Source organism: Gossypium hirsutum, chromosome D13, assembly GCF_007990345.1.
Source record: "Gossypium hirsutum isolate 1008001.06 chromosome D13, Gossypium_hirsutum_v2.1, whole genome shotgun sequence".
NCBI classification, from domain to species: Eukaryota; Viridiplantae; Streptophyta; class Magnoliopsida; order Malvales; family Malvaceae; genus Gossypium; species Gossypium hirsutum.
In genome coordinates this window covers 1,864,185-1,888,241 of record NC_053449.1, presented here as the reverse complement: position 1 = coordinate 1,888,241, position 24,057 = coordinate 1,864,185, and the positions used below count along the sequence as shown (strand labels likewise).

Below are 24,057 nucleotides of genomic sequence, written 5' to 3'. Positions count from 1 at the left end.
GGATGAGCAGAATAAAGACCTAACAAGTTTCGTGGTAGTTGGGAAGATCAAGGTAAAGAGAGTGCTATTGAAAAAGGATGCTAGGCATATTAATGGGTACACTATCCTGTGTGTCAAGGAAGTGGCGAAAATGTGGACCATGAGAGTGATTGAAGATAGTTCGTAATCAACTGTGGGGTTCATGATTCAATTCAAAAACTAGGAAGAAGATCTAGTCTTTTCGGAGAAAGATTTTTCCAAGACAATTTTTTTTTTGCTAAGCCAATAAATTTTATTAAAAAGGAGAAAAAGGTTTAGACACACCTCAAACACATATACCTTCAAGGTAGGAAGGAAAAGAACACCATATATACAATGCTTACAACACCATAAAAGCCTTGGAAAAAACACACACACACACACACAAACACCATGATAGAAACCTTAACCAAAACCATATACCACAAGCCTCCAAGCTTCCATAAGAGCTAACAAAACTACCAAAACTTAATACACCGCCACAAAATAATCTTACTCAATAACCAACTCCACTGTAGGGTACTCAAATCCAAAAAAGAATGAAGATGAAGCATAACAAAAACCTCACAGGAAGTATTACCAAACTCAGCAATACAACAACCAATTTAGAACCAAAGCAACAATTCACCACCAGCATGCACCTCAAACCCCCATAACCATCCAAGAAACTCAAAAATGTAAAGATCCATTTACCACACCATTCAAGCAGAAAAAGGAAACACTTGGTCATCATCATCATCCAAAATGGACAAATGGAAAACACAAAAGACCCTAAAATCCCTAACACCCCCTTTTTGAAAGCTTCATCAATCAATCAACCAAAAAGAAACTGACACCTATGTATGACACGATCAAATGACCGTCAAAAAAAGTAAAAATCTTTACAATGCCACAATCACAAAAATCTAAGACACCAAGAATCATACATAACTAGAAAAAAATAATAGACTTAATATCCAAACCGAATGTCACATACTAAAACTTGGGTTAGTAGAAATTAAGTAAGGGATTATCCAAGACCCCAATCAGAAAAATACGACTTAAGGATATTATCCTACTCACCCCTTGATTCACTATGGGTAACGGACGAGCCAACCCATCCAATAAACTAATCTCAAAATTAGCATTTGGACCATCCAAGACCCTAATCCCTAATAGAGTCTTGAACCACATCAATATTCTCAATTGCTACACGTATACAAATTTCCTCCATTTGGGCCCCAAAATTAGAAAAGTCCAAATTCAAATTCTTGTCACCCTCGATGACAACATCAAATTTCACAAGGTCCCTCTTTTCTTCGTATTCGATAAAATCACCATAAGTATTAGAATTATACCCAACCATTTCATCAACCCTAAAATCCAGCCTCTCAGCCAACATTTTACCTCTATCCTTATTACCAATTACCACATCATAATGCTTTTCATTGAATGTTTCATTTGACCCAAATTCAAAATCTTCCTTCCTCATTCATTCTATTTGTGACTCATCATCTCACGGTCTTCCTCTTGAATGACTATCAAAGAGGAAACGATGATAATTACTCAGAAGTTATGAGAGTTATAAATATTCGTAATTGCAACCTAGAAATGGAATTGGCATAAGCTTCATGAGGACAATGATTAAGAGGGTGGTCAATGATAGCTTGAAGCAGGCTTCTATGTGCCATGATAGAATAAATGATGGATCTGGGCTTCGATTAGGTATAAAAACCTTAATGGTTATCTTTATAATTGTGGGTTAATTAGTTATATTAGTAAGAATTGCTCAAAAAAGTTTGTTCTAGGGAAGAAAGAGATCTATGTAGGAGATATGGCCTTTAATTAAAGGTAACTCTAGTGAGAGAAATTGGTTATGATTTGAGGGAGAAGAGGTATTTAGTTTATTAAACTAGGAATTATGAGAGGAAATAGACAAAGGCAAAGGAATGATAGAAGGTAGAGTGTGGAAACCAATTTAAAGTTTTATAATTGATATTGAAATGGCATGAGAAATGAAATTGAGATAGTGAACTAAAAATATAATGTGAAATATGTTGTAAATATATGGAATACACGAGTTATGTATTCATGAATTGAATGTGGAATGGATAGTGTCATTGTTTAAATGATATGTGAACAAATTATAGAAAGCTATTATATATAGCAAGTGATAAAAATTGAGTATGGTATATAATGATGTATTCATGAATTGAGTAATGCATGGCTAATGTCATTGTATGAATAAATGTGATTTTAAATATTCAATTGTGCCTATAATTATTATGTGCATATTATATTGTTTTATCTTTAAATATTCAGATTATAAAAATACCACTGAGTTTTTACTCAACGTACGGTTTTGTTTTTCGTGCGCAGATTAAGTACAATGATTTTGAAGAGTTGTAATTGAGGTTGTGAACATTCATCTCATCACATCTCCAAGTGCCAAGAGGGTATGTTTCAAAGTTTTGAATAGAATGATATGTACTTAGGAAGATCAAGTGTGTTCCAAGTAGTAAGGGCTAAAATATAAGTTATAAAAATTTATTTTTTTAATGTTCAAATATATTAGTGATTAGCCATAATCACTTTGGCACCAAATGTAATATTCCTATATCAGGTTCCTTGGGTCGAATCGGGTATAGAGGTGTTACATTTAGTGGTATCAGAGCTTTGGTTTTCTGATTTCTAGGTAAAGAATGAGTCTAGAAGTACATGCCATATAGGATATATCGATGTGATGAGATATGATATCAATATTAGAAGTATTGATAAGTTTGAAAATCTGAATTGTTACTAATAAGGAAATGATTTTGAATTAGTTAGTAATGACTCAAGAGGGAAATAGATAAATACTGAAATTTGATAAAAACTTATTTTCTATCATAGATATTGGAAGAAATGACAATAAATCTGATATTGCTTGATGAGATAACAACTTTAGCACAGAAGGAGAAAGTTGATAGGATGATGAGAGAAATATAGGATTATAGAATGAAACCAGAAGAAGACATTGTTCAACACCTTATTACTGTAAATCGAAAGATGCAAGAAGTGTTATGGAAGGGTCATGAACTGATTAGAAAGAATAAAGTGAAATACTTGACCCTTAGAGGAACATTAATAGAACGAAAAGATCAAATGATTTTAGACCAACTTTAGAAGACATTGGTACCACGAGCTTATTGGAATATAGTTATATACTACGTGAAGTTTATAATCTCTCATTGAGCAAGGAAAATAGCGAGACAAAGCGTAAGTTCATGAAAGTTGACTGGGAAGCAAAATGTCTTTGACATGCCATGGATGGAAAAATTAGTTGTTAAGAAATTACCAAGAGAATTTATAGATTCAGTACTCGTTATAAAGATGGAAGATGAAGAAGATCTTGAGGAATTTCCAAATTGGATCGTAGAAGATGAATTTGAAGAGAATTTAGAACTTAATATAGAGAATTTTTTGGGGGAAGATACAGAATCAGAGATGGAAGAAAACGCAAAAATGGATTTAAGTGGTTAAAAGTAAAGACAAAGTAAAAGTTAGAGACTAGTGAATGTGAAGGAAAATGAGTATATATATAGTTGTACATGTACAAAATGAGAACTTAGAAAGTCAACGCTTTTGAATGAAAAGTTTGGTATATTAATATAAGGTTAGAGACAATAGAAATATGAGTAGTGGAATAGAATAGTAATATTTTCCAATTATGAAGATCAGAAAATGAATTTTTTTTAAGAAAGAAGTACAGAAAGAAATAAAGACCTTAGTTAAATAAATAATCAATATTAATAAGAGAATAAAAGAAAATAGAGGTTCTTGAATGAAGAGAATATAATAAGTCTAAGAGATTGATGATATATAATATTACAATGTATTAATAGAGATAAATTATAGTTAAGAAGCGTAATATTTTTGTTAAAAAAATGTGAAAATTATCAATCATATATTTTTAAGGTATAAATCCTAGTGAGAAGATGAATTGGAGATTTTCTTTAAAAAGTACGAAAAGAAGAAAAGAGAAAAGAATTAGGTAAAACAGTGATGACAAGTTCAATTCTATCACGATCAACTAAGAAAGGTAAAGAAGCTTGAGAATTTGTACTTGTATATGAACATAAAGAGCAAGATAAAATAGGGTCTTAGGTTATCTCCAAGGCAAGTATTAAAGGTTTAAGGAAAAGAACTATTTGACTTTGTGATAAATGCGAAAAAGAAATTCTCATTGAGGTGAATATTGGATATTTTCTAAAAGATGCTTTAAGTAAGACTCTAAAAGACATGGAATAAAGGATTGTTCAGAATTGTTGAGAAAACCAAGAAGTAGTCTGTAATGGGTATTAATAAGAGGATAAAATGAAAATAAAAAAAAATTCAAAATAGATTATAGAAGATAAGAATATAATTAACCATGAAAAATAGTGTAAGTACTTTAGAGAACATAAAAAAGGTAGCGAAATGATTTTAAGAATTAGTGAATAAAGAGCGATCTAAAGTGTGAAAATAAAAAGAAGAAGAAGAAGAAGAAGAAGAAGAAGAAGAAGAAGAAGAAATAGAAAAGCTGTAAATTGTGTAATAAAAGAGGCAAACTTTGGAAAGAACAGTTACCTTGAGGAGACTATTGGCAGCGGCCGGGCCAATAGATTTCTAAGAGGTCGGATTAAGAGTAATAACTCTAATCTATAACTGAGATAATCATTGTTTTCCTCGAAAAGAGAAATAAAAGAAAGGAAATGAAAATGATAATATAAAAGTATAACAAAGTAGAGTCTAAAAAAACAATGATAAAAGAATAGTGTCATGATTTGTATGAGATAGTTGTGATAAGAATAATAATAAAAATAAATGAAAAGAAAGGATAAAGAATGAATACAAATGATACGCTAGGTAAATTTGTGAAGAAAGGAACTATAGAATTATAAAGATGATTCTTCGCAAAGCTCATAATAGTCCTTTTGCTTTGCATCCTAGAGGAACGAAAATGTATTGCACTCTGTGAGAATTTTATTGGTGGCTAGGAATGAAAAGAGATGTGGTCGAATATGTGGCTAAATGTTTAACTTGTTAGTGAGTAAGGCAGAACATCAAATTTCCACCGGATTACTTCAACTTATTTCTATTTTTGAATGGAAATGGGATTGTTTCACAATGGATATTGTAACGGGGTTACCTTTATCGACAAGTAAGAAAAAAATACTATTTGGGTGATTGTTGATCGACTTACGAAATCAGCTCATTTTATTACAGTCAGGACTGGTTTGTCACTCCAAAAGCTTGCTGAAGTTTATATTCAAGAAATTGTGAGATTGCACGGTGTCCTTATGCAGATAATTTCTTATCGAGATCCGCGGTTCACTTCGAGATTTTGGAAATAGTTGCACGAACCTCTTGGTACACGACTTAATTTTAGCACAGCTTTTCACCCGCAGACTGATGGACAATTTGAACATGCTATTTAGATTTTGGAAGACTTGTTTCGTACTTGTGTTATTGATTTTGAATCAGGTTGGGAGCGTTACTTACCTTTGGTTGAATTTGTATACAACAATATTTTTCAATCATGTATTCAAATGGCTCCGTATGAAGCTTTATATGGTCGTAGGTGTCGATCACCTGTTTGTTGGATGGAATTGAGTGAAAGAAAAATAATCGGGTTGAAATTAATTAAAAAAATGGAAGACATTGTTAAGAAAATTTGAGATAGTTTGAAGGCAGCTTTTGATAGACATAAATCATATGCAGATTTGAAATGTCGAGATATTGAATATTTTTTTGGCAATAAAGTATTTCTTCAAGTATCGCCTTAGAAGAAGATTTTGAGATTTGGTTAAAAAGGAAAACTAATTCCACGATTTATTGGACCGTATGAGATCACGGAAAGAGTGTGACCAGTTGCATATCGTTTAGCTTTGCCTGTGGAATTGCAAAAAATTCATGATGTTTTTCACGTTTCAATGCTTAGAAGATATAGATTAGGCCTATCTCATGTTATTTCAACAGAGGATATTAAAGTTCAACTGATTTGTCATACGAAGAAGAATTAGTTAAGATTTTGGCACGTGAAGTAAAAGAGTTGCGTAATAAGCGAGTTCCATTAGTGAAAGTGTTGTGGCGTAGTCATAGCGTAGAAGAAGCGACTTGGGAACCGGAAGAGACAATGAGATTTCAGTACCCCTACCTCTTTTCAGGTAAATTTTGGGGACGAAATTTATTTAGGGGGGAGAATTGTAACAACCCGATAGTCATGAGTGTCGAAAAATATATTTTTGAGACTCCGTTTTTTAAATTAGACTCGTAAATATTTATTAGAAATATTTACGAAGTTAGTTGTGTGGTTAATTAGGTTTTGGTTAGGTGAATTTGTATCAATTAAGAGTAATTAGGTATAAGGACTAAATTGCATAAAGGGTGAAAGTTGAATTATATATTAAAGAAAAACTAAAAGGACTAAAGAAGCAATTATGTCATTTTTCTTAAATGAGGTGGCATAAGTGTATATTAAAAAATTTAAAGTAAAAATATATCTATGTTATAATATTATATAATATTAAATCTTAATGTTTAAGTATATATATTATATTATAATAATAAACGAAAAGAAAGAAAAAGAAAAGGGAGAAATGAGAAAAACGAAGGGACTTAGGGGTTTTAAAGTTTCAAGTTCAATTAGTTAGTCCATTTAGTCCATTTTTCTTGTAATTTTTATGTTTTTGGAATCCTGGTGTTAAATACTACCCGACTCATGTCGAAATTTTAGAAATTATTGAGTTTTTAAGTGTTGTCTATGTTGAATAATTTTAGTATTAGGGATTAAATTGATAGATTTTTAAGCTAGAAATGAAAAAGGATTAAATTGTAGAACAAATAGTAAATTTTGTGTAATAGGGACTAAATTATGAAAAATTCAAAATTTAGGAATTTATGTGAAAATTCGATAAGACACTAGGTGCTAATTTACTTCGGTTTAGCCAATGAGACACTAAGTGCCAAACTGATGTGTTGGTTAGATCCGTGTATCTGTTCGAGTCTGAGTCATGTTAATAGGGGTAAACATATAATTAAAGTTTTATAATTGATATTGAAATGGCATGGTATGAGAAATGGAATTGAGATAGTGAACTAAAAATAGAATGTGAAATATGTTGTAAATACATGGAATACACGAGTTATATACTCACGAATTAAATGTGGAATGGATAGTGTCATTGTTTAAATGATATGTGAACAAATAATGGAAAGCTATTATATATAGCAAGTGATAAAAATTGAGTATGGTATATAATGATGTATTCATGAATTGAGTAATGCATGGCTAATGTCATTGTATGAATAAATGTGGTTTTAAATATTCAATTGTGTCTATAATTATTATGTGCTTATTATATTGTTTTATCTTTAAATATTCAGATTATAGAAATACCACTGAGTTTTTACTCAGTCTACGGTTTTGTTTTCTGTGCGCAGATTAAGTACAGTGATTTTAAAGAGTTGTAATTGAGGTTGTGACCATTCATCTCATCACATCTCCAAGTGCCAAGAGGGTATGTTTCAAAATTTTGAATAGAATGATATGTACTTAGGAAGATCAAGTGTGTTCCAAGTAGTAGTGACTAAAATATAAGTTATAAAAAATTATTTTTTAATGTTCAAATATATTAGTGATTAGCCATAATCACTTTGGCACCAAATGTAATATTCCTATATCAGGTTTCTTGGGTCGAACCGGGTATAAGGGTGTTACAATACCAATATTCAAAGAGTAAAATGACCAAAATTTTAAAGAAACAATATGAGATTACCAATACCAATATGCATAAAGAAACTTTATATTAATTTTCATAGCCAACAAGCTAAACCTATATTTTCTCAATATTAAAAAAATGGATATATTATTAAAAAAACTAGTTGTGAACACCAATAATAACGTACTTTGCACATACATTGTCGAACTACCAGAGGAGGGGGAATTAAAAAATAAGAGGGAAGAGCATTATTTAGGAAAGAGTTAGGTAATGTGGTTGAGAACATTGTTCTTACTGATGAATTTAATAAGATAAGTCTCAAAATGAGGATTGAGTGATTGGTTAAAAGAAAATGTGAAGTTACCTAAAAAAGATACGTTTGATAGAGCTAAATTTGAATACAAATAATTTTAAAACTAAAAATTTAGTTGGAAATATTATAGGTAAAAAAGGGTGAGAGGAAGAAAGAGTATAAGGGTTAGGGAATAAGGGGGAAGGATAAAGGCAGAGGAAGGGGTATAGTTGGTAGAGAGAATAGCTTGATTGAGGTGCCTATATAGATTGGTGAATAAGGGAGTAAGCTTACACATGAAGAAGAGAAGTATGCTCATATAATTGAATCGAACTTGGATTGGCTCAACTACTCTATTAGGGTTTGTACATGTCGTGACATAAGAAGGGTATTTCCTTTAGGATTCATCGGCCATAAAGTCCTAGAAGTCCTAATTGGACTTGAACTCTTCCGAATTAGTTGATTAATATGCTCCAAATAAGAATATAACTTTTGCATATGACTCTCTATGATATCCTAAACTAGCCGAAAAGTACACAATAAAAATACAAGTATTAGGGAAAACTCTATCAAAATTTAGTGGAAATTTATATGAGTGATTTTCTTGAACTCGAATAAATTATATTTTTTCTTGAGTTTTGATTATATATATGTGAGATTATAATTGCAATCATCCAACAATTATAATTCAGCTCTAGAAGTTTATTTAGTTTCGGATATTCACATAAAGGCTAGTCAACTTCCACTCTTCTATGAATTCTCGTTTTCCGTCCTGTGTTCAATTCTTTGAGTTAAATTCCACTCTCTAAAGATCCGAGAGTTTGAGAATAATAAAGAAGATCATATTAGGTAGAAAGCTTGAAGACTTTGGAATATAGTTTGAAATGACTAGAAAAAATCTAGGCATCTCCTAAAACCCCTTTGCGATTTGAACTCTTCAACCTTGGAATAGAAATACTTTATTTGATTAGATTTATTAGTTTAGATATCACACGAAAGCTCATTTTAGAAAAAAATAATTAAAAACTCTGATACATAAACTTTGAGTAGTTTTATAAACAATTTTTTGACATATCCTCCCAAATCATAACCATCGAGTAGAATTTTTGGCAGGTGCATAAGCAACCTCATTATTGGATCTTCTAGTCCATAAGACCCCAATATCATCTCTTAGATGAATATACCCCATGCAATCATGAATTATGTTCCAAAACTTAGACCAATCTTCTTTAGTAGATCTAATAGTATGAAAGATTAACTGAGCATCAATAATGACCATCCCATCCGTGGTTAGGTTACTCAAGATCCATTGCAGAGCCTTCCTCAATTTTAATGCCTCAGCCATATAAAGCATAAACTACCCCTCAGCCACAAAAGAAATAACCTTGAACAATTCCCAATGTGTCATCATATCACCACACCTAAATGGTATCACCTTTCCTCAACAAAGTTTGCTACATCCACCCAACACTTCCAAAACCCCTTGTCCACTACCACCCCGTTTGCTACCAGTATAGTCGATGTTCTAGTGCCTATAGTTGGGCTCAATGCCAACCTACTGCCACTACCTTAAGAATGAGAGAGCTTGTGGAAGAACTATATTGCAAGGCACACCATTGTCACTCCAAACCAATTGATTTCTTGCCCACCATAGCTTCCAACTAATACCACAAAACTCCTCAACAATATACTTAGGGACACTCCCTGTCATCATGTTAAAGCAATCTAGATAATTAATGTTACTTCATTGAATTTGCCTTCTAGATATCCGTTCAGTTGCAACTAGAAGTCAATGTGAATCACTATCTCCCAAAAAAATAATCTTCAATATAGCCTTCAATATGGAATGAAATTTTCGAGATCTTCTTATTTTAGTCTTCTCAATAAAACGAATCTCTTCAATAAGAAAACTAGAGCACATGAAAGTCTTCAATATATAATTGCTTGACTTAATTCTTTCATATTCTGTCTTCAGTAAAATGTTGTTAAAAATCCTTTAAAATGTTTAATTAAATGCTCCAACAATTTTAGTCAAAAGATGTAAATCAAATATAACAACAAATGTACATTAAGTTGCAACTAGAATTGCATTTAACCCTTGTAACTAGCACTAACCACTTCCATCTATATCACTTCTTAAATCACCCAATCGATCCCAAATCATTTGAGCTTTAGTATAACGCATAGGAATTATCCTCCGAATATGCATATTTTTTTGCACCTATTATCACAATTAACTCCCTTCTAAGGAAGAATGTTTCTAAGGACTCGCAACATAAATTTTGAAAGGGAGATGTGTGACTTCAATTGACTGTGTCAACAGCCATCTTTCTTGGTTCATATTTTGGACAAGGATGAATTACCTGCCCCTCCTATTTAGTCTTCTATATTTCTAAATTGTTTAATCAATGATGTCTTTATCTCATTGCTCAATGTTAGGCCTGCTAGTTTGTTGTCTAAAGTTGTTCTGTGTAAACACTTATTTTTTATGAATATATTGGTTTTAATTAATTAAATTAACTACCCAATTCCTTTCAATTTCAACAGGTATATATTTTTTGTGGGTTTATAAATAGTCTCTTAGTAAAATATGATCAATATCAATATAGACTAGTGAGACTTTGGATTGTTTTCAGCATCACGTGTAAATTCGCCCTTCTTCCTTCTTTTATGAAAAGGGAAAAAGTCCTTGTAAACAAATGGTGGAACTAAAAAAATAATCAATAAGTTATTCATTTAAATTTGAACGTATGAAAGGAGTGACAAAATATTAAACTCAAAAAAATTTGAACCCATGTTTTGGCACCGCCCCAAATTTGACCTGGGTTCGAGTTGTGTTAGTCGCATTGCTGGTAGGGCTTTGCTCCCTTCTTATAATTCACCAAAAAAATAATTTTAAGTGATGGTACTAAAAGAAATAATCAAATGTATGGTGTAAAGTTGTTTAAATGATGGATTATCCATTTAAATTCGATATTTGGGAGGATTTGGATAAAATATTAAACCCAAATATAGGTTAACATAAAAGAAAAATAGATCTGTTTTAAATATGAGTTAAACTTGAGCTCTATCATTTAAAACCCGAGCTCAACTTGATCTACACATGTATGCAATACATTATTTTATTTTATTCTTATATATAATATATAGTTTATATCTCATAAAAAATTGAATCTATAATAAAATAAGTTAAATTATCTATATTTAAAGTTTTAATAAAAGAAAAACATATTAAATTAAAAAAGTCAATTTTTTTTGTAAAAGATAATATAAACAAACTTAAAACGAGATTAAGTTGGCCATTTACAAGTTTTGGTAGAATTGAACAAAATTTGAGACTTATATTTCAAATAGAGTCAAGCTTAGACAAATATAAAATATAATAATGTCATATAAAAGTCTAACTTAATTCATAAACATCTCTACTACAATTGAAATTTTTTTTATATAAATTAATTCTATCTACAAATTTATCCATCTTTATACTAAAAAAATATTTATATTTAAATTTTATTAATATTTTTATAATTCGATAAATCGTACTTTGATTCAAAAAATTAAAATTTTATATATCTCTACTTTATATTAAATATTATCAAAAAAATATGTATTAAAAAAAACTATCAGGTTTATTTTCAACGAGTTTAATATAAAATACTAAGTGAAGTTCGAATTTTAGAAATAACATTGTTAAAAAGGATAGTTACGAACCTCGAAAGAATTAATCTTTATAGATAGTAAAAATATGTAAAAAATATAGTGGTCATTGTTAAATTCATGTTATAATGTAAAATTACAATGAAAAATACTTATGTATTTTACTTTTAAAATTTGCTAGATATATGTTTTTACAATTATATACATGTATTATATTGTTTTAAAAAAATACAATAAACTAACAAGCATTGAGTGCAATAGTAAGATACATTACACTCTTAAAGAAATGACTCGAATTCAAACTTTGGGTTTTGATCATATCTGCTCTTTTTGATACAGTGTATAGAATTACCTATAGTCCCTCCCCAACCCATAAATAGGAGGATAATACGCTTCAGCGTACTCGAACCCACATCTTCTTGTATTAGCAACAATACCCATGTCAGTCGAGCTAAAACTCAACCGGCAAGTAAGTAATAATAATCGGAAACTTTATATAGGATAAAAGTCCCTACTAATAAAAAATTGTTTAGAATTTAAAATAAAATAATGTTTACAAGATTAAGCCGGTAGGTATGTGATCTTACCCTAAATTATTTAATTGGAGGGTTGGGAAATTAATAATGTATGACAAAATGGTTGGCTTTGCTTATTTTCTTTAAAATGGGCTAAATTAATTTTTTTCTATACAATAATTTCAGCAAATCATGAAATTTTAAATAAATAAAGTACTAAACAAGTTGTTTAAATGTATATGCATTACTTTACACGTTCATTAGTACATAAATAAGAGATTTATTCCATTTAAATTTTAAACCATCAACTTGCATGATTGCCTGCAAAAATATTCATATTATTCAATCAGAAACAAATTAATTTATAAATAATAAAGATAGATTCCGTAATGAGTAAGTTATTTACTGTAAGTACTAATTTGAAAGAAAAAAGGTCAATTTTAAGTACGAAATTAGGTTCAAGTACTTACATTGTAGAGGAGAGCGATCAATTTCATAATCGGAACGACCAACTTAACTAACTTAATATTTAATATATTTTAAATAAGACGATTCGATCAGGCCGCTTTATACCATATAAGTCGGTCAAGTTGGAGAAAAAATCGACCGAACTGGCCACATTAACTAATTGCTCACCCTTACTTATATAAATTTATGTATTTTTTTAAAAGACGAGTATTTGGTATAGTGACGGTGAAGGAATGATTTTAAAAAATAAAATATAAGCTGGTGGTGTAAAATAAAGGAAATAAAAACTAGGGGCGTAGGGAGGACGCTAACGCGGCAATCCCGTTCAACGCAGCGTTTTATATATAAAAGAATAATTCGTGGTCTCCTTTTATTTCTCATTACTCTTTCTTTCCCCTTTGAATAAAAACAGAGCTCTTTCCTTCCTCTCAAAGACTCAAACCAAACAGCGTAAAAGGAAATATGTTCACTCTTTTCGGAATTTAGTTTCCTTTTTTCCTCTTTTTTGTAAAAGTCCCCCTCTTTTTTTTTTTGTTTTGGTTTATTAAATCTGTATGGCAGCGACGACGTCGTATTGGTGTTACCAATGCAATCAGTTCTTCTTGATTTCCAACGAAGATCCGATTACTTGCCCCGACTGTGACGGCGGATTCATCGAAGAGATCGAAAACATGCCTCATGCAGCGCGTGCTCTCCACGCTGACTCCCGTCTCGTCGGCGGCGATGGATTCACCGCGATGTACAATAGCTCAACTACCCTTCGTCGAAGCCGGATGAACGGTGGCGATCGTTCTCCTTTTAATCCCGTCATCGTCTTGGCGTCACCTTCCGGGGAAAGTACAAATGTTGAACAGAGTGGGAGGGGGTTTGAGCTTTATTATGACGACGGAGGTGGATTGGGTTTGCGGCCTTTACCGGCGAGCATGTCGGAGTTTCTGTTAGGTCCTGGGTTTGACCGGTTAATTGAGCAGTTATCACAAATGGAAATCCACAACATTGGGCGTCACAACCAACCGCCGGCGTCGAAAGCGGCGGTTGAGGCAATGCCAATGGTGGAAATAGACGATACCCATATCCATAACGAACTGTTCTGTGCGGTATGCAAAGAACAATTCGAGTTAGGAACCAAAGTTTTAAACATGCCTTGTAACCATTTGTACCATTCAAACTGTTTACTCCCTTGGCTTCGGTTGCGAAATTCATGCCCCGTTTGCCGCCATGAATTGCCGGCAGCTAAAGGGGAAGAAGGGGACGGGAGTTCAAATTCATTGGATGAGACCCCCATGGGGTTGACCATTTGGAGATTACAGGGTGGTGGGTTCGCGGTGGGGAGGTTTTCAGCTGGAGAGAATAGAGAGTTTCCCGTTGTTTATACGGAAATGGATGGTGGTTTTAGCGGCGGAGGGTTGGTGCCGCGGAGGGTTTCATGGGGGAGTGGAGGGAGGGAAAGAGGAGGGTATCTTAGAAGGGTGTTGCGGAATATGTTTGGGTGTTTTAGTGGTTCAAGTTCTTCTCCTAGGTTGGATTCAAGGATAAGGAGAAGTAGTAGATCATTTTCCCTTTTTAGTCCTCCTTCAAGGAGAAGAGGTTGGGCTCTTGAACTTGATAATGCAAGATCTAGAAGTAGGAGAAGAAGAAGGTAATGGCTTATGATTTTGAACATAATTCACACAATGTACCAAGAGCCATAGAAAGTGGTTCCATTGAATGGGATGTTTTTTCTTATCATTGTAAATTATTGAGGAAAGAAAGGGGATGAAATGGCTTTCTTCTTTTCATCTCAATTCCATGATTTTGTGAATTGGGACAAAGTTTCAAACTCAGATAATAAAATGGAAGGAAAAAGCATATCTTTGATTTTTCTTTTTTGGCATATGAAATTACAATTACCATACAGTTTTAATCTCAAGTGTTTTGACTTCAATTTTTAATCTACTTCTTGCAAGTAGTACCTTTTTGAGTTTTTATTGCTCAACATCCAAGACTTCCTACTCATTCAATGTTTTTGACTAGAGGTGTTCAAAGTATGTCAGCTATGGGTTAGAAGTGGTGCTTAAAGTTCACTGCATTTCATGGTTTGGTTACATAATCTTATTTACTTTCTTGTTGACAGAAAAAGAAAATTATCAAGTTTGAATGTGTATTAATTAACCGTGCTTTGAATCAGTCTTGGAAAAAGAAACCAATGAGACCAATAGGAGTATTTAAGGAACAAATTAGTCTTTTTATTATTATTAAGGAGCAAAGTATCTGTGTTTCACATTCGTATTTGATTCAAGAATATATTGTACTTGTATCCTATGCCTAAGCCAAATTTGAGAGACATACGAATCAGGTAAGTTAGTGGTGGAAGTGGAGTCCTTGCGTGGGGGACTTCTTAAAATATATTGAGTGAGACAAGAGAATCGAACAAGGTCACACATAGTGAGTTAGTGAGCGAGTGAGTCTCTCTCCCAGTCATAGCTTAACTGTAATGTTAAGCTGATTAACTGGCCACTATTGTCTTTTCTAGGGTTCATGAGAAGTTGACAATTTATCTTCAAAGAGACTAATTCATTGGAAGCATGAAAGTTAAATAATTGCACATGGATAAAGCTGTACATGTACTTCTTCAGTTCTGAATGCTAGAAATTTATTCGAGTGATTTCATATTTTATTGAATATTTTGTTTAAGTCGACTGAGTCTTAATTCGATTGGCATTAACATTGTTGCCAATATAAAAAGATGTGAATTCAAGTGCATAAAAATGTATTATCCTTTTATTTATGGATTGGAGAGGAATTATTGGTATTTCTGGGTATTGTGTCAAATTTTTGAAACCTAAAGAATAAAAGGTTACTTTCTTTTCCTTCATTTCCCAGCATCCTTCATCTTGTCATACTCAGTTTCAGTTTCCCTAGTTACAAACGCCTTGGTACGCCTTTGAGTTGCAGGGCTACTATTTCCAACTCTTCAGTCGCAACATTTACACCAACAATTAGCTTACATTGCTTTCAGCCATAGCAACTTCATCAACAAAGTGTCGAGCATCAGGGTCAACTTCAGATGGTTGAGACTCAATGATGGAATTAGTAAGCTAATCAAGATTGTGATCTTGGTCAGATGTGGAGGCTATGATAAGAGAGGTGTGCCACATTACTTCTTGCTTAATTTAAGAGTAAGTAATAGATACAAGTTTAGTAGACCAAATAAAATGTGTACTAAAAATCAACATCTTTAAAGTATAAGTACCATAATAAAAAAATTTGCTATTATTAAGGGCCAATTTTTTCTAATCAATTTTGTTGGTTGGGAGAGGAGCTTAGTTTGACGATTCAATGGCTAATATAAATTAAGCTTTCGGCCGAAATGAGTTAAATATTCACAAATTAGTCTCTATAATTTAATTTGTATATGCTATATAAAAAGAAAGGTAAACTATAAAATAGTCATTTTTGTTTGTCTTATATTATATTTTAGTCATTTACGTTATTGTTTTGTTACACGAAATGGTCACTCTACTGTTAAAATTTCGTTACATTCCTAACGACAGTCCTATATGATAGTCCAAATAGATTTTATTCTAAAAATATATAAAAGTAAAATAAGACAATAATAGTATGGTTTATGGGCCAACTTGAGTTAGGTAAGTAACCCAGCCTTTGAAGTCTTCTATTCACAATTGGTTCAAACAATTAGGTTTAATTAGAAATGTAAAATTAGTGACTAGACCTGTCCATGGGCCGGGCCGCCCGGCTCGATGGTCCGCCCGAAATATGGGAAGGTTCGGGTAAAAATATAGGCCCGAAATATGAGCTTGGGCAAAAAATGAGGCCCGTTTAAAAAACGGGCCGGGCCTCGGGCACCACTTTTTTGGCCCGAATATAATAAATATATTTTTTTATTTTTAATTTTAAAATACTTTTAAAATAATTTTTTTATTTTTAAAATAATTTTTAATGTTTATTTTAAAAATGGGCCGGGCCAGGCCGGGCTCGGGCTTATGATATTTTTCCCGTGCCGGGCCCGGGCAAAATTTCAGGCCCATATTTCGGGCCGGGCCTGGGCCTAGGAGGAGGGCCGAAAATTTTTTCGGGCCCGACCTGAACCCGGCCCGGCCTATGGACAGGTCTATTAGTGCCCATGTCTTCTAATTTTGTGTAAAAAAACCTTAATGGGTGTTTGGTTCGTTAAATGTAATATTACGGTTACATTTCAAAATAAGATTATGGTGTTCAGATTGTCAATGTTCCGATCATCTTGTAATTTCACATTATGGAATAGTGTCAATATACCGTAATATAGGGTGTAATCTCATTACAGCTCATTCCTTAAGTTATCTTAAATTATGGGCATAATCTTAAATTTTGAACCAATTTACCTTTTGTTTTTATTATTTTAATCAATTCAGGATTTTTTAAAATAAAATTTAAAACTAATTGAAAACAAGCAAACAAAAAATTTAACAACGAACCAATAGATGCCATACATTGCAATTAAAATTATTATATTTTATTTAATAATTTATTAATACATTAATTACGATTATAATTATAATTATGGTTGGTGCTGCAATCACTTTTCATGAATTATTATAAATATGATTTAAATAAATTTATTTTAATATCACATCTTTTACTTATTAATTTATAAATTGTAATGAAAATTAAAAATTATAATAAATTATAAAAATTTTATAAAAATTGAGACAAAAAAATATTAAAGGAACTAAACTTGTAAAAAAAATAAATGAGTAAAATGTGCTTTTAGGTAATATTACATTTTATCAACCAAACACTTTGATATTATATTCCAACAAAATGAACCAAGTAAGATAATCTCACATTCTACCCATAATCTTATATTTTCGTAATCCTATTATGAACCGTAATCTAAGATTCGACTAATCAAAATGTAACCTAAATGTATTAACCATATGATATTTAAATTTTTAAATTTTCATTTTCATTTATAATTTATATTCAAAATATCACCTAATATAATTTACCCCGGTACTTGTAAAATTAAAATCTAAGACATGAAACAAAGTGTAGAGGATGGATAGGATGTACACGTAATCCACTAGAGTTGGGAGAAGGGGGGTACCCAACAAAGGCCAAAACCCTTTGTGAAGGAATGGGGTCCCATTCCCCATATAGTTCCAAGCCTACCCATGTGACTTATGGTCCCATTTGGAAGGTAGCTTGCCAACGGGGAGGTGACAAGTGGTTTACTTCCAATTTCAGGGGTTTATCATACTGCTCGAGCTTACGGTCATGATGTGACCGTTGACCAAACAAGGACCTAAAGGTTCTGCCCTATTTCCTAGACCTTTTGTCCTATATAAAGGAAAAATTCTCAGAGTTTAGGGATAGATCCGCAGTAGTAATGGCTTTGGGGTTAGTTTATTTTATTTCTTTTTTTTTATGTTTTTTAGGGTGAATTTGAATGATAGTGCGGTGTGTTTAGTTTACTTTTTGTCTCACGCTACAGTATCGCTATAGTATCTAATATCACCGCCATCGCTGTTTTTACACTAACTACAGGTAAACGTACCGTCCATCCAAACTCACCCTTAAACATCTTATTTGGTTTAGAACTTTGAGATTAAGATTTGAACCCAAATCTATTAACCCCTTTTATCTAAAGGTTAGAGATGCATACATTTAATGGATACAATGGCTGTTTCCCTGAAACTATGGACCACTTTATTACCAAATTTGATCCAAGTGATTCCTTTTTATTCTTTAATCTTTTGTTTTGCCAAAAATAAACATCAACAAAATAACTTAACATTTGAATTACAAAAGTAATATATAACTAGTTATGAATTTCAATTATTAGATTAAATGTAGCTTTTCATCTTTCTTATCAAATAGGAAAATGTTGATATTAAAATTTAGGGTAGGTTTGGATAGACGGTGTATTTATCTACAGTTAGTGTAAAAGCAGCGGTGACGGTAATATTAGATAATGTAAATATACTGTAGCACGAAACAAAAAGTAATCTAACCGCAAAATACCGTATCGCCCATCCAAATCCACCCTTAAAGCATTACGATAATTTAGTTTTTAACATTTACATTTTTTTAAAAATTAATTTTTTTTTATATTTGACCCTTAATTGTTAAAAAATAGTAAAATTTAACTATCAACCTTTTAAAAGAAATTGCTATTTTTCAACAAAAATATTGACTAAAATGTTAAAATTTTAAATATGGCAGCCCACGTGACAATCCACGTGTATTTATTTTTTATTTTTATGACTTTTAATATTTTTTTACCTTTTTAAAAATATTTTTATGATATTTAAATTATTGTGGGCATGACATACATGCCTTTTTTTTATAAAATGGGGTTTTAGGTTCCTTAAAAGTTGGAGAAATTTTTTTTAGGTCCCTTAAAAGTTGGTAAAATTTTATTCTTAACCTTTAAAAGTTAAAAAAAAATTTTGGACCCCTTAACAATTGAAAAATAATATTTTGGACTCTGTTCAACCTTGGGCCCTGGGCGGCCGCACCTCCAGACGACCCCTAGGGCCGGGCCTGATGACATATAAGACAAATAGTATTAGTTCAGCATAAAATACACACATACTTTTACACAAGTTACCACGTCAATATTGTTAAAAGCCTAATATTTTAGTGAATATTTTCATTAAAAAAATGATTTGACTCTTTCGAAATATTAATAATTAAATTTTTTTAAAAATGGAATTGAAATATATATATATAAACATTAATACTAAAATTAACATTATCTCAAAATTTAATAGCTTGATAGCTTGTAAGTGCATATTGATATACACTTTGGAACAAAAAAGAAAGGACAAAATCTTGACTTAATGGGATGGAAATTCTGTATTTTATATATGTTATGGTCACAAGCTAAGATTCCATAATCAATTAGCTAAAGAAAGAGAAAGATTTGGTTGCATATAAATTAGGGTAAAAGAAGGATATACACAACAAAAGGCAAAAATGATTTTATCATTGTAATCCAAAATGTAATGATCAAAAAATCAACATGTAAATATAAATCAAAGATATTAATCATCTTTGTTAAGATTTGTGGGGTGACTTATGTTTTTTTCCCCACTTTTTTCTTTGACCTATTGAGGCCTAGGCCACCCTATAAATTAAAGTGTACAAATTAGTTGCCTTTATATATATATATATTCTTCCTCCAATTTCTCTCTCTCTCTTTTTTTTTTTCAATTTTGTTGTTATAATTTTAGGGACCCATTTAGCATGCCAACCTAAAAATTAATCATTTAATGTTCAAATCTTGATCTAGTTATTGACTAATGTTTCATTGATCACCTAGAAAATGCATGCCATGAAAAGAAAAAATTATGAAGAAAAGAAGGTGGTTCTTTGACCTAAATTTATTTATGAGGAGGACCCAAAAGAAAGTGAGAGGAGATAGAAGAAATCAATGCAATTGAAACACTAAAGCCAAAAAGAAAATCTTTTTGTACCAATTTGTCTTAGCCCACACAATGGACATTTGAGAGGTGATAAGTTCTTATCAATAAATCGGCTACCAAGAAAATTAGTATAGTTTTGTGATTATTTTTTTTGAATGATTATACTAGTAAAAGAATCTTAATTTTATCTTTTTTTAATAAATAATTACATGTTTGATTGTGGATAGAGAACGAAATTTGTGAATTATTCAAGTTTTAAGCTGCCCATAAACTCGTTTATCTTTAAATTAAAAGATAATATGCGCTTAAGCACATTTGAATCTATACTCTTTTTATTATTGCAACGTTTAAGACTCAATAGAAAATTTTGTGGAATCATAAAGCAATGTAATTCTACTTGTAAGATTGGACGAGAAGGCTAGATCATTTGATACTTAATTTATTATGCATAATTGATGTGATAGGATATCTTGAAGGTTGGATTGGTCTGATGATGATGATGATGGCACTAGAGTGCAATTATCGACAATTTATCAATGCAATCTATCTCTAATTTTGATTTTAAAGCTTCTAACGTTGCAATAGTTATTGTCGGTCGCATTTCTCTATGCAATGCTTAAAATTACTCATAATCTCTCATCAACCCTTAAATAAGAGAAGAATATATTTCAGCGCATTTAAATTTACGTTATTTTACATTGACAATAATACCAATATGAATTAAGTTACAACTCAGTCGTAAAAAATAGTGGAAATTATTATAATAGATTTCAATGAAATAGAAAAAATAATTTATTAATAGACAAACTTTTTCATTCCCAAAGTTATAAAAAGAAAAAAAAAAGAATGTAATAATAAAACTGTAGATGACTTGTTTTAGTACTGAAAACTTTATGATTCCCAAAGGGGTTTTACCATTTTTTTAGAAACGAATGGTCAGATCAGATCCCATTCAGTAACCCAGCTGTATTCTTTTCCTTTTGACATTAATACCCTCTTCATTCCCCTATATTTACTACAATCATCCATCAAATCCTTAAATAAATTTAACACTGAAAACCATAAAATAAAGTATATATTATCACCATTTTAACTTACTAATATGTCCCTTTTGAGTGGTGGTCCATGACTGGTCAAACCACTAAGTAGCAGGATAATTTGGTCATTTGGATTTCTTTTCGACAGAAACTTTGAGAATAGTGTCCATTTACTTCTCCTTCCTTTTCTTTCTCTTTTACTTCTTTACGGGTGAGTTGGGTGAGTTTAGATTGACGATAAAATATGTTTATCTTCTTTTTTTGTATCCTGTATTTCTTAAATTAATCAAAGAATTTACTGCTACTTTTATAATATAAGTTGATGTACAAAAATAGAATAAAAATGGCATCTTCACTCTCCCATGTTCAAATGTGACTAACTTGAAAAGAAATCAAAATATCATTGAAAAATAATAAAATAATAATGGTCTATGTAACCAAATTAGCACCCAGATCCAAACCAGAACAAAACTTGCATATGAATTTTTTTTTTCTTTTTTACTTTCTTAGATCTCAAAACTATAGAAAAACCTAGAAAAAAAAAGAATACAGCAAACATGAAGAAATAAAAATGGAGAAACCTATACTTTGATGATGATCCCTTCTAATTTATATTAATATTTTGAAAGCAAGTCACATCAGAAGAAACCCATAGCTCCTTATATGGAGAGAGATTCAAAGAACAACTCTTTATATACAAGTGTAAATATATATATAGCTTATGATGTCTACTTTCTTCTTCTTCTTCCTTCTTGCTTGGATGCCATTGATAAACCTCTAGCTAGCTAAAATTAACTCAGCAAAAAGAAAATGGCAAAAAAAAAAACCCATCACAAAGGAAGGTTTTTTGGTTCAAGAATCAGTGTAGTCACGCCAGCAAATAAGCATGGTAACACAACGCCTCATGATGTAAAAACGAGCCCTTTGTTCTTTCACTAACCTCGCACATTTCCTTGTGAAAGCACATCTTTTATTAGAAGAGTTCTTGACGATGAATGATGAACGGCTCCTTATTGATGATGATGATGAAGAAGTTTCTTTCTTTGATAACTTCCATTTCTCATCCAAGTAGAAAGTCGGTGGTGGTGAAGTAGAACATGTTGTTGTGAGACTTGAAGCCATTGATGACAAGGTTTTGAAAAAGGATCAATGGAGGTCCTTTTTCTTTCTGGATTCTTTTTTGAGTTCCCTTTTGGAAGCTAAAACAGTGCAGTAGATTGTTGCAGCAACAAAGAGTAAAGGTAGATTCTTTTGTGGGGGGTGCGGGGTGGGGGGGGGGAGGGAGGAGGGGGGGCTGAGAGATAATGAGAGAGTGAAGAAATGGAGTGACGGGTGAGTATTTATAATAAGTTAAGAAGGAGATGAAATAGAAAAGAAAATGGAGAGAGAAAGGTAGCATGTGTGTGTTGCAGTGGGTATCACCTCGGCTTCTCTGCCTCGATAGGCCCACCAAATAGTATATAATTCTAAACGTGTAGATTTCAATAAGCATGTAAAATATTAAGCTTTTGTAGCATCTAGAGGTGTTAATGAGTTTTGGAGTAAGTTTAAATTTTAAAGTTGATATTGGTTGATATATTTAGAGATAAAGTTTGGTTTTTTAGTTGAAATAGATAAGGGTGTTCAATCGGTTAACCGACCTGAACTACTATTATTTGAATTAATTGACTTTTTTAAATTCTTAACTGTTAACCGAACTAATTTTTTTTAAAAAATTAACAGAATTGAAATTTTTCAGTTAATTCGGTTGTTAACCGAATTAATTGAAATATATATTTTTTATTTTTGGTTAAAATAAGTATAAAACATATCAAAAATTAACCGGCTTAACTAACCGATTAATTTATATTTCCAAAAAATTTAACCGAACCAACCGAATACTTATATATATTATAATATTATTTATTAAATTCGGTTAATTAGGTTAATTGACCGATTTCGAACCGAATTAACCGTTAACCAAACTTCCAAAAAATTATTAATCGACCCCCGACCGAATTAATTCGGTCGGGGGTCGATTAACCGAATTAATTTGATTTTACCCGAAATTTGCACACCCCTAAAAATAATTGTCATAATTTTAGGTAATAGTCGGTTTTAAAGAGTTGATAGATTTTAGAATAAAATTATTGGACCATTTATTTAAAGATATTTAGAAGTGTAAGGCTCATTCATTAAAGATTTAAAAGATTGACTTCTTGCGACCTAAGATAGATTACTTGTTGAGTAAGGAAAGCCACTTTTCATATTCTGAAAGCATTAGATTAAATCGAAACTCTTATGGAAGTAGTATCTTGTGTTGATTTTTAACCTTCTTTATATAGAAGTGATCAGATTATAATTCTTATATAAACAAAACTTAAATACTATATAAGCTTAAGTTTTACCTAGGTTAAGATGAACCACGAGTTTTGAGAGTTTGATAGAGTACAAATTTGTTGAAGTTAGCAATAGGAATGTGTGTATTATTTCTAAAAGCAATCAAGGGAGTCTTGAGTTGCAAAGTTAAGCTTCCGAGGGGGAAGCTTAGAGGGAGAGTGGTCTAGTCTTTGTACAATGGTGATGTTGCTAAATTGGTGTCATTGTTTGTATTGTGAGGAAGATAGTGGAACAATGCTCTGGGCAAGGCCCTAAGGTTGAATTATGTAAACAATCTCGGTATTCTTTTTTTTTCGCACTTTTTGTTTCGTGGTTGAAACTTTGGCCATAATTTCAAGCACCATTTTAGCCATAGTTTCGTTTTGCCAAGCAAATACCCCATTCGCTTTCACAGTATTGTTAGGGGGGTTTTATATAATAGAATTTATGTTATTCAAGTTCGGTTGGATAAGAAACTTAATTTTCAAATTTTGTTAACCTCCTTTCATATCCATAAATTACTAATCCTAGATGTATTTTAGGTTTATCCATATTTAAAAAAGAGAAGGGATCTACTTATAC

General features: G+C 31.6%; 1 protein-coding gene across 1 annotated transcript; it reads left to right on the top strand.

The window, feature by feature from the left end:
* The first annotated feature begins 12,972 nt into the window (after positions 1 to 12,972).
* LOC107916821 (probable E3 ubiquitin-protein ligase RHC2A) lies at positions 12,973 to 14,532 on the top strand. The gene has a single exon (XM_041109895.1). The coding sequence runs from the start codon at positions 13,226 to 13,228 to the stop codon at positions 14,312 to 14,314; it is 1,089 nt and encodes a 362-aa protein (XP_040965829.1). The 5' UTR covers positions 12,973 to 13,225; the 3' UTR covers positions 14,315 to 14,532.
* The last annotated feature ends 9,525 nt before the right edge of the window (positions 14,533 to 24,057 follow it).

Excerpts from the sequence above, each read along its gene's own strand:
- LOC107916821 (XM_041109895.1), top strand. The coding sequence starts at position 13,226 with ATGGCAGCGACGACGTCGTATTGGTGTTACCAATGCAATCAGTTCTTC.